General features: G+C 40.8%; 1 protein-coding gene across 2 annotated transcripts in view; it reads right to left on the minus strand.

Annotated features, from left to right (window-relative positions):
• The window catches only part of LOC136866463 (E3 ubiquitin ligase Rnf121), a 186,992-nt gene that overhangs the window by 125,344 nt on the left and 46,726 nt on the right, over positions 1 to 14,922 (minus strand). For both annotated transcript variants that reach the window (XM_067143448.2, XM_067143447.2), the window contains exon 4: positions 9,152 to 9,306. In XM_067143448.2, the coding sequence (XP_066999549.1) occupies positions 9,152 to 9,306 (155 nt within the window). The remainder of the gene's footprint in view (positions 1 to 9,151; positions 9,307 to 14,922) is intronic.

Consider the following 14,922-nt stretch of genomic DNA (forward strand, 5'->3'; position numbering starts at 1 on the left):
GGGCAAACTGCACGTAGCTTTAATGTCAGGTATCAAGAATACCTTAACGCTGTAAAATATCATAGATTTTCAGCCGTAGGCCAACACATCCACGAATACAAACATAAATTCACAGACATAGATAAAGACCTTGAGATCATGGAAACACTAGCTAAGGGACCAAGACTTGACATTACGGAAGCGTGTCTAATACATCTAGACCAGTATTATAACACTAACCTTAATCTGAATGAAATCTCGGAAAAACCCAAAGTATTATATGATTGCTTGATTCTATTACTTAACAAGCTAAGAATTCCAGAAAATTTGAACGTCTTTAGAACTCTATGTAACTGTTTTTCGTATTATTGTCTACGTCCACAACGCCACCCCCCCCCCCGGACCCTCTCCTACATTATCAACGTTCTAGAAACATCCCCCATACCGCCCCTACTTCCCCCTCCTTAGCGCTTCATCACATAGCACACGATAGGAGCAGACACACTTGTAGTGCTGCAGTCGTCACACGAAGTACACAGCCGTAGAGGTGAGTCGACCTCATCAACAGATTGATTCAATTAGTTTCTTTATCAGTTTCCTCGCTTTGCTATTAACATTGGGCTTTCATCATTGCAGGGTTGCATTGAACTGAGAGGCTATGCCCGCCTAACAACATTAGGGCAAATCAAATCACAGTTCCAACCATTATATATTCAGCACAAAAACTACGTTTCTACACATTAACAAAGCTAAGAAGATGGCGCAGTTTAACAATTTTATTGTACACAACAAGTTTTTATCTACAAATGGCTAACAATGTATACAGGAAAGGAACATTTTAACATTAAAGGACTGTATTCAACTTTAACTCCTCAATTTTAGGATCGTATTTGAATCCGACAGTACGAGTGTACAGAATTATAGCCATTACGGAATTTGAAGACAACTCATCACCCAGATGAGATTTTTTTAAATTTTATATTTCTGACATCACAAGATTTTTCTTGCTGTAAATTGGAGTTTTCAAACCTAGCATAAGTTAGTTTTTAAGGAGTCAAGTTCAGCAATATGTTGTTGTTCACTGTTTATATCGCTAAGTTTTTTTCACTTACTATACAGCTGATGATGGTATCAAAATGAAACACCGAAACATGTTCTGTAATAAAATAATGTTGTAAATACCATCCAACAACATTGTATTTTGTATTGAAAAGGTGGAACCTGCTAGATTCTAATTTAATTGTGATCTCAGTTCAATACGGATAAGAAATATGAAGTTCCTTACGTTTAATATTTTATGTGATAACATTGCTTTTAATTGCTACGTTCCTACTGATGTTTCTGTAATGACCTATGTTGACTTCAGTTAGGATAACAACAAAGTCAGCCTTTCTGAGACTCCCATAGTGAAGCATGGGTACATCAGTAGTATTAAGATATGCATCACAGACTTGGACACTGACAGCAAGGATTAAGAGCAAAATTCAGGCCAGTGAGATGAAGTTCCTGAAGAGTATGGTAGGGAAGACAAGGAGAGACAGAGTAAGAAATGTTGACGTCAGGAAAAGAAGGTAGAAAAACTGAGTGGTAGGATGTAGAAGAATAAATTGAGATGGTTTGGACATGTTATGAGGACAGAGGAGGGAAGGATACCAAAACAAGTGTTGGAGGCTCAGACAGAAGGAAAGAGGACAAAAGCAAGGTCCAGAACAAGATGGGTGGACTCTGTCAAAAACAGTATAAGAAAAGGAAGACTGGACTGGAATACAATTACTGAAGAGAAGTGGTGGAAGGAGAAGCAACAGTGAAGAAGTGCCATCAACACACTGACCTGGCAGGAGCTGGACAAGGGAAAATGAAAATGATGACAAAAGTTTAAACTGGTGTGGGAAAAATGGATGTTAGTTTAAACTCTGATTTAAACTAGATTAAAATAAACCTAGTTTAAAGTTATTAGGAGAAAATGGCCCTCAGACTCTGATGACACTGGTGGAAGGACAAACTAAAATCATAGCAGCAAGAATTCACCACTGAATCAGATAAAAACAACTTTTACACTGCAGTACATGAATTCACATCATTCCTTGCTAACTGAATAAACCTTCTTCCAGATCATGAGCATAGAGCCAGAAAGAGTAAGGGAAATCAGAAAAACCAAAGGTAGTACGCTAAATCGTCCAATCCCCAGAGGGTGACCTGATGGGATAGAGTGAAATGAAAAAGTAGATAACTACCGCACAAGTATTTTAACTAAAGGAAGAAGCTGTTCAGTAAGGTTTTTCATTTCCCATTTCCAGTCTTCTGGGTGGTGTTGTGAACCAAGGACCTCCACAGTTGTCAATCTCTCCACCACTCCCTTCCTTCCTCCAGTCTCTCTTCTACTTTTACTCCTCTCTTCTCTATACTCACCTTCATTGTATCCATCCACCTCTTTCTGGGCCTTCCATGTTGTCTTCATACTATTTTCTCTGTAAATACTAACTTTAGAACTCTTCTTCCATTCTCATCATGTGACCATACCATTTCAGCTTACTGGTCTATCCTGTCTTGTGGTTTAGAAAATCCAATTCTCTCTTTGATTTCTATGTTTCTGATTTTTTCCCTTCATGTCTTCCTACTTATTCCTCCAAGGAATTACATCTCGGGTGCTTGGATTCAATTAGCATTGGGGAATAATAATAAAAACTTCAAAATCAATTTTAAGACAGCCACTGAACATTATAATGGTATCTTTTCTATTCCTAATATGGCTGTAGGAGGGGAATATACGGATAGCATAAGCGACCTGGAAAGACTTGAATATGATGAAACCTATGAGATTGTCCTAATGATAGCTCAAGTAACTGCCACACTACAAGGTTTATAGTGTATACCCAACCCGGTTCTGGAGTACATATTAGGTAAGGCTATCGAAGATGCACTGTCTGTGAAATAATCAGTTTTATAACCACTAGAATGTTACGAAGAGGGCAAATTCCCCCTTGTCTTCAATCAGTGAGGACTATCCTTGTATACAAATGAGAAGATTGTGCAATTATTAATAAACGGCAGCCAATCGCTATCTGTTCAATTACCTAGGAGGGACAGTGAGAGCATTTTAGATAAGTGACTAAGATGTTTCATCTCATGCAATGAAGGCCAAAGAGGTATGTTCATTAACACCTCCCTGCTGCCAGTAGTGCTCCATTAAGGTAAATATCGAAAATAGTGTGCCAACAAAATCCTCGAACCTTATAACCTCACTTCAGGAGAACAACGTACAAGAATAGAAATCTATCATGTTAAGACTAACACCATCAAATTGAAGAAGATTGTTATGCAAAGTTCACCCCTCTTCCCAACTCTTTACAACTTAGCGACTGATCATATTCTAGACAAGCTTTGTGAAAACCTCGTAGCCTCAGAATTTGGGCCTCAACTTCTAAATGGCCTTAGCTATTCTCAGGTTCGTGATGACACTGTCTTAACCAAGACGAACATGGAATCCATAACTGAGCTAACGAGAATGGCAATTAAATGTTTCAAGGAAATCAGGCTTGATCTGAATCTCACTGAGTCTGTAGCAATAATATCCCCAACGGGCAACATGCGGAAGAGTGACCTTTGCACTGACCATTTTTTTCCAATCAGTTCTACAGACCTCAGAAGTCAATTCAATACCTTGGTGTTAACTTTGTGGATACAATCACTTTCTCCCAGTCAATCTTCCAAGACCTTCAGACGAAACTTCATAACAAGCTTCACCTAAACCAAAAATTCTCTCTTCCCAATCCTTCAATTTGCCCATCTCTTATCTACACTTTTCAGACAATTCCTATGGAACAAATTCCTGATAAGTTCCTTGATGATGTCCACAAAATGATCAAATGTACACTCAAAGAGATCTTTAGTATCCCTAACGAATGAGTGCTAATATATCTACAAAGAGCAAATAAGGAGGGTTGCCCCAGTTAAGTTTGGACGATTCTGACGTACCTTTTGTCTTAGGTGATTCCTATTCTCCAGATCCAGTTGCGCTCGATGTGATAGCCGCAGGCACGGACCATTTTCTGACATCTCAATTTCCACTGTAAAAGACTTTGACGGAGTACAGGAACAGGAATATTGCCCCATATCTCCTTGTACACTTTCAAAAGACAATAGTGGTGGGGAATCTAGAAGAAAGCCCTCTTTTCAGGAGACCAAACGCACAGAAATCCGTTGATATAGATGTTGATTCCCATAGGGAATCTGAAATATTTGTCCTGAATGAGCAAATTTATAACACCAATACAAATGGCCCGTTATTGGACACCATAAACTTTCCAGCCAGCTCATTCCCGGTTGCCAGCGCCTCGCCCCCGTGTGCTAGGGTGGGCTCATCAGCCGGCACCTAGCACACCCACCAATACGCTGGCTAGTGCATACCGTGGAGGCCACTGCGTAGGCTAACTGGAGCCACCGGCAGTGCCAATGCACTAAGAGACTTTGTCTCATCACTAAAAATTGATGCCTGCTTGGCCATCAGATGATATAGATGTTGATTCCCATAGGGAATCTGAAATATTTGTCCTGAATGAGCAAATTTATAACACCAATACAAATGGCCCGTTATTGGACACCATAAACTTTCCAGCCAGCTCATTCCCGGTTGCCAGCGCCTCGCCCCCGTGTGCTAGGGTGGGCTCATCAGCCGGCACCTAGCACACCCACCAATACGCTGGCTAGTGCATACCGTGGAGGCCACTGCGTAGGCTAACTGGAGCCACCGGCAGTGCCAATGCACTAAGAGACTTTGTCTCATCACTAAAAATTGATGCCTGCTTGGCCATCAGATGATATAGATGTTGATTCCCATAGGGAATCTGAAATATTTGTCCTGAATGAGCAAATTTATAACACCAATACAAATGGCCCGTTATTGGACACCATAAACTTTCCAGCCAGCTCATTCCCGGTTGCCAGCGCCTCGCCCCCGTGTGCTAGGGTGGGCTCATCAGCCGGCACCTAGCACACCCACCAATACGCTGGCTAGTGCATACCGTGGAGGCCACTGCGTAGGCTAATTGTAGCCACCGGCAGTGCCAATGCACACGGGGGCGAGGCGCTGGCAACCGGGAATGAGCTGGCTGGAAAGTTTATGGTGTCCAATAACGGGCCATTTGTATTGGTGTTATAAATTTGCTCATTCAGGACAAATATTTCAGATTCCCTATGGGAATCAACATCTATATCATCTGATGGCCAAGCAGGCATCAATTTTTAGTGATGAGACAAAGTCTCTTAGTGCATTGGCACTGCCGGTGGCTCCAGTTAGCCTACGCAGTGGCCTCCACGGTATGCACTAGCCAGCGTATTGGTGGGTGTGCTAGGTGCCGGCTGATGAGCCCACCCTAGCACACGGGGGCGAGGCGCTGGCAACCGGGAATGAGCTGGCTGGAAAGTTTATGGTGTCCAATAACGGGCCATTTGTATTGGTGTTATAAATTTGCTCATTCAGGACAAATATTTCAGATTCCCTATGGGAATCAACATCTATATCATCTGATGGCCAAGCAGGCATCAATTTTTAGTGATGAGACAAAGTCTCTTAGTGCATTGGCACTGCCGGTGGCTCCAGTTAGCCTACGCAGTGGCCTCCACGGTATGCACTAGCCAGCGTATTGGTGGGTGTGCTAGGTGCCGGCTGATGAGCCCACCCTAGCACACGGGGGCGAGGCGCTGGCAACCGGGAATGAGCTGGCTGGAAAGTTTATGCTGTCCAATAACGGGCCATTTGTATTGGTGTTATCAGAAATCCGTTGGCGAGGCATTCGGAGATTTGACAGGGATGTCACTACATGGTATGACACAGATACCCGTCTCAGCTTCTTTTCTCTTGTAGTAGGTGACTGATGATCTGGCAGTATGCCTGGATGCTTTATCCATGTGGATTCCAACATTTGAAGCATCCTCACCATACAGCCGAGGGAGGATATCTTCTTCGAAATAGGGAGCCATGATTTTCTTCTGGAAGTAGACAGCATTGATCTTCAAATTTTTCGGCACTCTGAGGATTCTGAATTTACCCCGGGCACAATATCCTGCCACTACCATGAACCTCCCAGCAAACATTACTTTGTTTTCCTTGACGAAGTTTAACCCTTTACTGCATACTGTTGCCCTTAGGCAACAAATAACTTTTCACCTGTGTAAATGGATAAATATTATAGACAGAGGTAGTTTTACGGCACACCTTCAACTGTACAGTCAATTAAACACATATCCCAGTGATGCCTTGATTGTTTTACATAACATAAGATAAAACAGCCCTACAGCCAAAGGTACACCTTCCACCCCGTCAACATCCACGCGAACCAACCACCGTTTATTTTACGTGGGCCCTCCCCATCATATTACCACAGGCTTCAGGTGTACCTCTGGCTCAACCTCAAAGACATTACCGACCTACGGTATGGCAATCCACATCAAATACGAGTGGTAAGCTATTAGGCCCAGTTAAGAATTGCTGGTATATCTAAAACACTTAACGTATGTTGAATATTAAAGCTTGAAATTTTCTTCACCAAACGGAAACGAAAAATAATTCATGCAGTAGAGGGTTAAGTGTCCTTTTGGCCTTTTGGGTGACAGTAAATTGCCCAGGGCTTGTTAGTGTCATCCAAATAAACCATAGCTTCATCCAGGGTAACAAGCGACTGCCATTTATCCCCTGTAGATAGTTTTCATAGAATTTTCTGGCATTAATGAACTGTTCATTAATGTGCCTTGCTTTCAAAGCATGTCCACGTGCCTTATGCCACTTTACAAGGTTCAGATCATCTTTAATTATATGGTAGACTGTACCTTTAGATGTGTTTGTGTAGCTGGCAAGGTGTCTTTTAGATGATCGATTTTCCTTCAGGACACCAGTCTTTACCTTCTAAATGATGTCCGGAGCCCTGAAGGGTTGAACTCTCTTCCACGGCAGTTTTTTCAAAGTTGTTGTTTCTGGCGGGATACCATTCTGATGTAATTTTATCACACTGCGTAGAGAGGACTTTTTAGTGTTGAGAACTTTCATTTTACAGTGTTGTACAATCCTTGATAATGAGAAATTAGCATCGGAAAGGCCAACAATGTAGCCTTGCCATATATCTGCAATTCAGCAGGCCTTGAGGTAACAGTGGTATGATATGACTGTACACAGCACTTGTCTAAATCACTTTGACGAGAGAGAACAAAATTACAACATGCAACTGCGTCCAGGAGCGGCATGTGCGCTCAAGGTGTAACCCTTATAACACAAGAAATCGTGGTGAGGAGACTATACAATGTCTCCATAATCTCGCCTTCACAGATTATGTTGGTTTAAAAGAGGTGGCTTTCTACATATTCAAGAAATTAAGCGATAAGCTTAGAAATTCTGAATTTGATAAGTGGTGTTAACCTCCACAAAAATGCAAAGGAGAGATTCTTTTCAAAGAGTATCTGCCGTGAAATAAATTAATTTCTGACAGATCCCAAGCCAATAACCGTTGTAGGTACTGCCCCAACAAGATCAAAACTCTTTCACATCTTGGATTATTACTCATACGGTGAGACTCTGCAGAACAGTAGACTTCACCAAATCCGTTCAATGATTGCGACAGGGCTTAAGAACATAGGCTATACAATTCCTGGGGTTGTCTGATGACAGAAAGCATCTGCAGTAATTATTTTTGGCTATTTGTTTTTTACGTCGCATCGACACAGATACGTCTTATGGCGACGACGGGATAGGAAAGGCCTAGGAATGGGAAGGAAGCGGCCGTGGCCTTAATTAAGGTACAGCCCCAGCATTTGCCTGGTGTAAAACGGGAAACCATGGAAAACCATATTCAGGGCTGCCGACAGTGGCGTTTGAACGAACTATCTCCCAGATGCAAGCTCACAGCTGTGCGCTCCTAACTGCACGGCCAACTCGCCCGGTCTGCAATCATTAGTGACCAAACAATCAGATTTGAATCTCATGTCAACCAACCTACGGAAAGGGACTAGGAGAAAAAGAGTGTAAAATCCGACCATCCCCTAACACCTCACAGAATACAAATTCAAGAGGATTGAAGTTATCATACTCATGGGTGGCACAATGGGAGCCATATCATTTTACATTAAAAGCATCACTCAAAGGTTGCATATGCAAAGCAAAGTCACCTCCGTACAGGCCATGAAGGCCCTTGGAGGAGTGGAAGGTAAAGGCTTCCACCATTGTTAACCTCGGCACGTGATGGGTAAAGTGGTTAGCTCTACGCCTGGCCGCCTTTGCCCCCAGGAATTAACCTGGTACTCATTTTTGGTGTAGGTTGAGTGAACCTCAGGGCCATATACACCTCCGGAAGTGGAAATCTCGTTTCTTAAATTTTACGACTTCCTGACAGGGATTCGAACCCACGTCCTTCCAGACGAACTGAGCACACCTTCACCATCTCGGCCAGGCAGCCCCTAAGGTTGCATATCCCTTACACTATTATAAAGAATGTAGCCCCTGCAGCCATTACAATATACACATTACAATTCAAACACCACCTATATCAACAATGACTTCTTACATTGCAAGTCAAAAAAGGTAACACCATACTGAGCACCCAGCAATCTCCATTGCTGGACATAAATCAGACATTTGTTTGTTAAAAGAACAGATTTGTGGATGCACTTTTAAATTATAATGTTTCATTTTCATTTATATTTACATTATATGTGCAAACGTTAAACTTTGTCCAATGCAGCATATCATAATTGTGGAAAGTAAATAAATGAACAAGAGATAAGGGCCTACAGCTATTTTCTACGTCCTTAGGATGAAAGTGGTTAATTTCAATAAAGAGAACTTTCTGTGAGATAGGATCGAACAGTACAATAGGAAGGCAGTTGTTTTCTGTCTCTGAAAAATAAAGTTTTTGAAGTCATACTTTTCTTGAAATAGCCTACTCAATTATTACATGAAAACATATTAATAACTCAAATCAATTTTCTTCTATAGCAGGGAACAACTTACATTCAAAAAATAGAACTGCCAAACAACATTCCCAAAATGTTAAATCTAGCTATATGAAAAATGTATAGCTAGAACTTTTAATGTTTGCTTGTACATAAAAAAAATATAAGACCTTCCACAACATTGAGTAGGTAATGTTGCAACTAGTTTATATACAAGAACAACAAGAAAACTCACCTTGGAGTGGTACCCTCTATAGGCTTCTCAATGGCTTTTCTCACAATAAATGCAGTGATGCACGAAAATAAGAGCCATAAGAATATAAAGCGCCACCACTGGTTCCTCAGACTCAAGAAGAGTGGAATGAACCACATCCCTAGGAGAGTGACGAACTAGAAAAAGAGAAAGTTCATCTCAACTGCATCTGATTATGTAACAAAACTATTGCACAAATAGCATATAATAAGTAAGTTTTTAATGCTTGCTGATAATGGCAACTGTTAGTTAAAGAGTTCAAATTACAGTACATAGTTTTCTGCCTGCAGTTTCTAGATGGTACGTGAAATGAATGGTTCGCAGACAATGTCTTAAGAGGTAGTGGAATTGATAGAGGACAGGCCGATGCAATGCAAAAATTTGATACAGACTATCCCTCTCTTCTTTTGGCATGGTAGCATGTACTGTAATTGTTTAAAATAAAAACTGCAAAATTTTCTTCTTCTTATGATGCTGTCTTTGAACGGAGGTTGGCAATTCATGTAGCCAGCTCTGAAATACTGATCTGCATTTAGGGCAGTCGCCCAGGTGGCAGATTCCCTCTGTTGTTTTCCTAGCCTTTTCTTAAATGATTTCAAATAAATTCGAAATTTATTGAACATTTTCCTTGGTAAGTTATTCCAATCCCTAACTCCCCTTCCTATAAATGAATATTTGTCCCAATTTGTCTTCTTGTATCCCAACTCAATCTTCACATTGTGATCTTTCCTACTTTTAAAGACGTCACTCGAACTTATTCATCTACTAATGTCATTCCATGCCATCTCTCCGCTGACAGCTCGGAACATACCACATAGACCAGCAGCTCGTCTCCTTTCTCCCAAGTCTTCCCAGCCCAAACTTTGCAACATTTTTGTAACGCTACTCTTTTGTCGGAAATTGCCTAGAACAAATCGAGCTGCTTTTCTTTGGATTTTTTCCAGTTCCTGAATCAAGTAATCCTGGTGAGGGTAGCATACACTGGAACCATACTCTAGTTGGGGTCTCACCAGAGACAAATATGCTCTCTCCTTTACATCTTTACTACAACCCCTAAATACCCTCATAAACATGTGCAGAGTTCTGTACCCTTTATTTACAATCATATTTATGTGATTACCCCAATGAAGATCTTTCCTTATATTAAGACCTAGGTACTTACAATAATCCCCAAAGGGAACTTTCACCCCATCAATGCAGTAATTAAAACTGAGAGGACTTTTCCTATTTGTGAAACTCACACAACCTGACTTTTAACCCCGTTTATCATCATACACTACGTACTGTCCATCTCACAACATTATCGAGGTCATGTTACAGTTGCTCACAATTTTGTAACTTATTTATTACATCATCCACAAAAAGCCTTACCTCTGATTCCACTTCTTTACTCGTATCATCTATATATATAAAATAAGAGTTTTGTCTGTACATTGCTCAGAATTTGAAAAGAATGGTATTTCTGTATCGATCATGTCCACAGTAACAAGAAAATGCAGTTTTTACTTTTCCGTAATTTCTGTCTGTCTGTCTGTCTGTCTGTATGTACACGCATCACGAGAAAACGGCTGAAGAGAATTTAATAAAAATCGGTATGTATAGTCAGAGGGCGAGCCGATAGAATCTAGGCTATAAATTATTTTATTCACCCCAAGTGAAATGGTAGTTTAGGGGAAGGCCAAAAATTCAATTCTCAAATATTTATATTATTAGTGGCCATATCGATAAATACTACATAACTAAAGTTATATAGAATTAAATTTCTGATCATTTACGTCTTATGCATTTTTACCGTACCGGCTATGATAACACAGATATTCATGAATTTGGATTTCTGTTGCTAAGTCCATATCAACGCCGAGCCCCGACAAAATGGGTAAACAGAATTTAATGAAAATCGGTATACAGAGTCGGGGAATAAGAAACTACAGTTTAAGCTATAGACAATGTTATTCACCCTGGGTGAAATGGTAGCTTAGGGGAAGGCACCTAAAATTTAATTTTTAAATACCTATGTTTTTGGTCCTATGGAAAAGTACTACATAACAAAAGTTATAGAGAATATTATTTCGGATCATTTATGTTTTATTCAGTTTTACCGTACCGACTATGATAAGAGTGGTATTTCAGAATCGGAAGACAATTAATAATGTGAAGGCCTACAATATCGAAAGCGCGTAACATAGATCAACAATAACATTACACTGACCGTTGTTTGTTGTAATGTTCTTTGTCTCTTATGCTGACATTCAACTCCAATAGATGGAATTACTGCTGCGTACCGAGTATAACAGCCTAACTGAATATTGGCGGGAAATAGCTGAGGAGTTAGATAACTTTCTTCTTTAGCATGCCAATCCTCTGGTTCATACATTTTCTGATACTGCTGGTACGTAACACACTGGTTCATCATAGTATGCCAGCTATTCGATACCCACTCTGACGCGCTGTTTTGAATGAGCAGTGTGCGCACTTAAGTCAGAGGCTCAGTTAGTATTAGTAGGAGTAGTAGTAGTATGAACTGGTCTGGAATTACAATTTAGCTCTATTTCAAATTATGGTACCACAATTCACTAAATAACTCAAAATTCAACCCTGAAAAGAGCCGTTTCTTAGGGAAAGCTTCTTCCTCTTCACTTTCATTAAATCTATTTCAAATTAACAGTGAGGATGTGGTTTCTTCTCTGGCTTGGAGGAAAAATTACCTCCACATCAGATAGTTCTTTCCCTCGCCAGTGTAGTGAATTGAGATTTTCTGACTCATCGCGTACTCCCAGGAAACAGATAAGTAAACGGGCATAGTTTTTGCCCTGGGACTATCCACTATCTGACTCCCCCCCCCGCCCGCCGAGAAAAAGGACGAAGATTGATCACGGATCACGGATGTCAGCGTTTTGGTCATTCCAGCTCTGTAGCTTTTGACTGTTATTTCGGCAGCATAGTACTGTTCGTTAAAAGCGAGTAAATGTGTGGTTTTCCATTTGATCGAGTATTTCATATGAAGGCATTGCTTTTAATAGCGCCATTCCTACTGATGTCAAGGTAATGACCCATGTTCATTTCAGTTGGAAAAACCACTAAGAGTCTTTCTGAGAATCTATAAAGGCAGGCGGAGAGTGAGTGTCTGCCATTATAATGAAAACTCCCCAACCTGATTGTGACTGACGGTAGGCAAGCTGGCCTACCATTACTATGAAAATTCCCTAACCCAGTCTTCATATGAGAAAAGACGTTGGTGACTTGCCCGTCGTGCTTCTAGGGCAACTTTAAGAGCTATGCAACTTAGGGCCGGTTCTACCACCTACTGGTAAAGTAGCGCGTAATTTGCCCTCCGCGTAAAAGGATGTTTCCGTTCGACCACCCCCAGGTAGCGCTATCGGCAGCATAAATCGTAGTTACCCGGCGCGTAATTTCTCGGCCACTTCAAGGGCCCGATAAGACTTTACCTGCCGGGCAAGTTTTGAGAGTTGAACATTATTAGATGTATTTCTGGTGACGTACAACTTAAATTAGCTCAATATACTGAAAAAGCATGATACTGTAACAGTGGCCGATATTGTATTGCAGGATCTTGAACATTAATGCTTCCCTTGTGTTGCAACGGTCACACCAGCCTCTCGCATCGGTAGCTTAGTAGGAAACACATTTTATAAGTCAAGCTTTCGTAAAGAAACTTTAAAAGGCTATAAAATCAAAATCTGTTTGGAAATAATTTCAAATGGGCTTTAATTTTCTACTTTTTCAGTTTTCAGACACGAGGTATAACTTAATGTATGTATTGTAAATGGTGAAGTGTTCTCGTAGCGTAGTGGCTAGCACGCTTACTGTGTAATGCAAGGTATGCAGGTTCGAGTCTTTACTATGACGAACCTTTTTTATTTCCATTATTAGCGTTGTGTTAATCTGTATGCCTCTTTTCATACGTTCTTTTGTTAATAATATATTTCATTGAAATATTTAATCACAATATTATGTCTACTAGGAAATTGCTTTATATGTATGCTACGGTACTTATAGAAAGTGGTGTTACGATTAATAGCACATAGGACTGTCGCCCAGGTAGCAGATTCCCTATTAGTTGTTTACATAGTCTTCTTGTAAATTATTTCAAAGAAATTGGAAACTATTCCATTCCCGAATTCCTCTTCCTATGAATGGATATTTATGCCGATTAGTTCTTAGTACCTTCCAACTTTATCTTCATAAAGTTAAACATTAGAATGAAATGCTTTATCAATAAATGGAAGCATGCGGAATTAAATGAGGTTACAGAACTAGTTGCAAATAGACCATCGTGGAGATACGTAATCAATTCACGGAAGCCTGCAGATAGAATGCTCAAAGGCAATCAGTCCTTAAAGAAGATGTGTGTGTGTGTGTGTGTGTGTGTGTGTGTGTGTGTGTGTGTGTGTGTGTGTGTGTGTGTGTGTGTGTGTGTGTGTGTGTGTAGGCCTACGTAGGGCCTATATGGAAGCGTGTAAAAGAGAGTTAAGAACAACGGCAGGGAACGAAAATACATTTTAAAATGTAAATTAGAAATACGATGAAAACCTGCGTACCTTGTATTACGGAGCGAGCGACTTGATCAATCTGCTACGAGAATACTTTTCAAAAACGCTGCCTTACATGACAGGTTATAACGGGCGTAAGAAAATGTAATCTCGAGGATTTTAATCCCAATTAGGTATTGATATTGAAGATCATAGATTAACATCACGAAGGCTTGACATAAATCGTTATCCATAACTCTTAAGACTCCCCTTATTAGGCTTTTTGGTGATAATCAGCAAACGCAAGCACAGGGAAATAAGACAATCGAAATGAGTTTCATGCATCTGACGATAGATAGCACCACACTCGAAAGCGAGAAGTCGTTGAAAATCAGTCTAGCCAACTTCGTATATGGGTGTCTAGCTCCGGGTAGCTACCTAGCGCTTGCACGGAGGTGGTTGGACGCAAGCCAAAGTACCAGCCGATTTACACCTCCAGGTAGTTTACCTCCCAGGCAGCTGCCAGCCATTTTACCAGCAGATGGTAGAACCGGCCCTTAATACAATCTTGCTCACAACATTTACACTACCTAACATAGAATTCTGTATAAAATTTAGAATTCCGCAGCGAAGTGCGGGTACATCAGCTAGTATATATATATATAAAAGAAAACATAAAGGTCCAATAACACTGCCTTGAGGCATTCCCCTCTCAATTATTACAGGGTGAGATAAAGCTTTGCCTACTATAATTCTCTGAGATCTGAAAATGAAATGAAAACCTACAACCTGTTTTCCAGTCCTTGACCGGGTCAGGGATGTAATGAATGAAGCAGATATAGGCTGTTAGTACGATGGGGTCGCCACTCCCAAAGTGATTTATTAATGAACGATAGATGCTATGAAATGAGAATGGAGAGTGTTGCTGGAATGAAAGATGACAGGGAAAACCGGAGTACCCGGAGAAAAACCTGTCCCGCCTCCGCTTTGTCCAGCACAAATCTCACATGGAGTGACCGGGATTTGAACCACGGTATCCAGCGGTGAGAGGCCGACGCGCTGCCGTCTGAGCCACGGAGGCTCTCTCCGAGATTACTTTCTAGAAATATAGCAACCCATTCAGTCACTCTTTTGTCTAGTCCAATTGCACTCATTTTTGCCAGTAGTTGCCCATGAGCCACCTTATCAAATGCTTTAGAGAGGTCAATCGCTATAGAGTCCATTTGACCTCCTGAATAGTGATGTGACATTCGATTCATTTTA

Source organism: Anabrus simplex, chromosome 3 (genome assembly GCF_040414725.1).
Source record: "Anabrus simplex isolate iqAnaSimp1 chromosome 3, ASM4041472v1, whole genome shotgun sequence".
In the NCBI taxonomy this organism is placed as follows: Eukaryota; Metazoa; Arthropoda; class Insecta; order Orthoptera; family Tettigoniidae; genus Anabrus; species Anabrus simplex.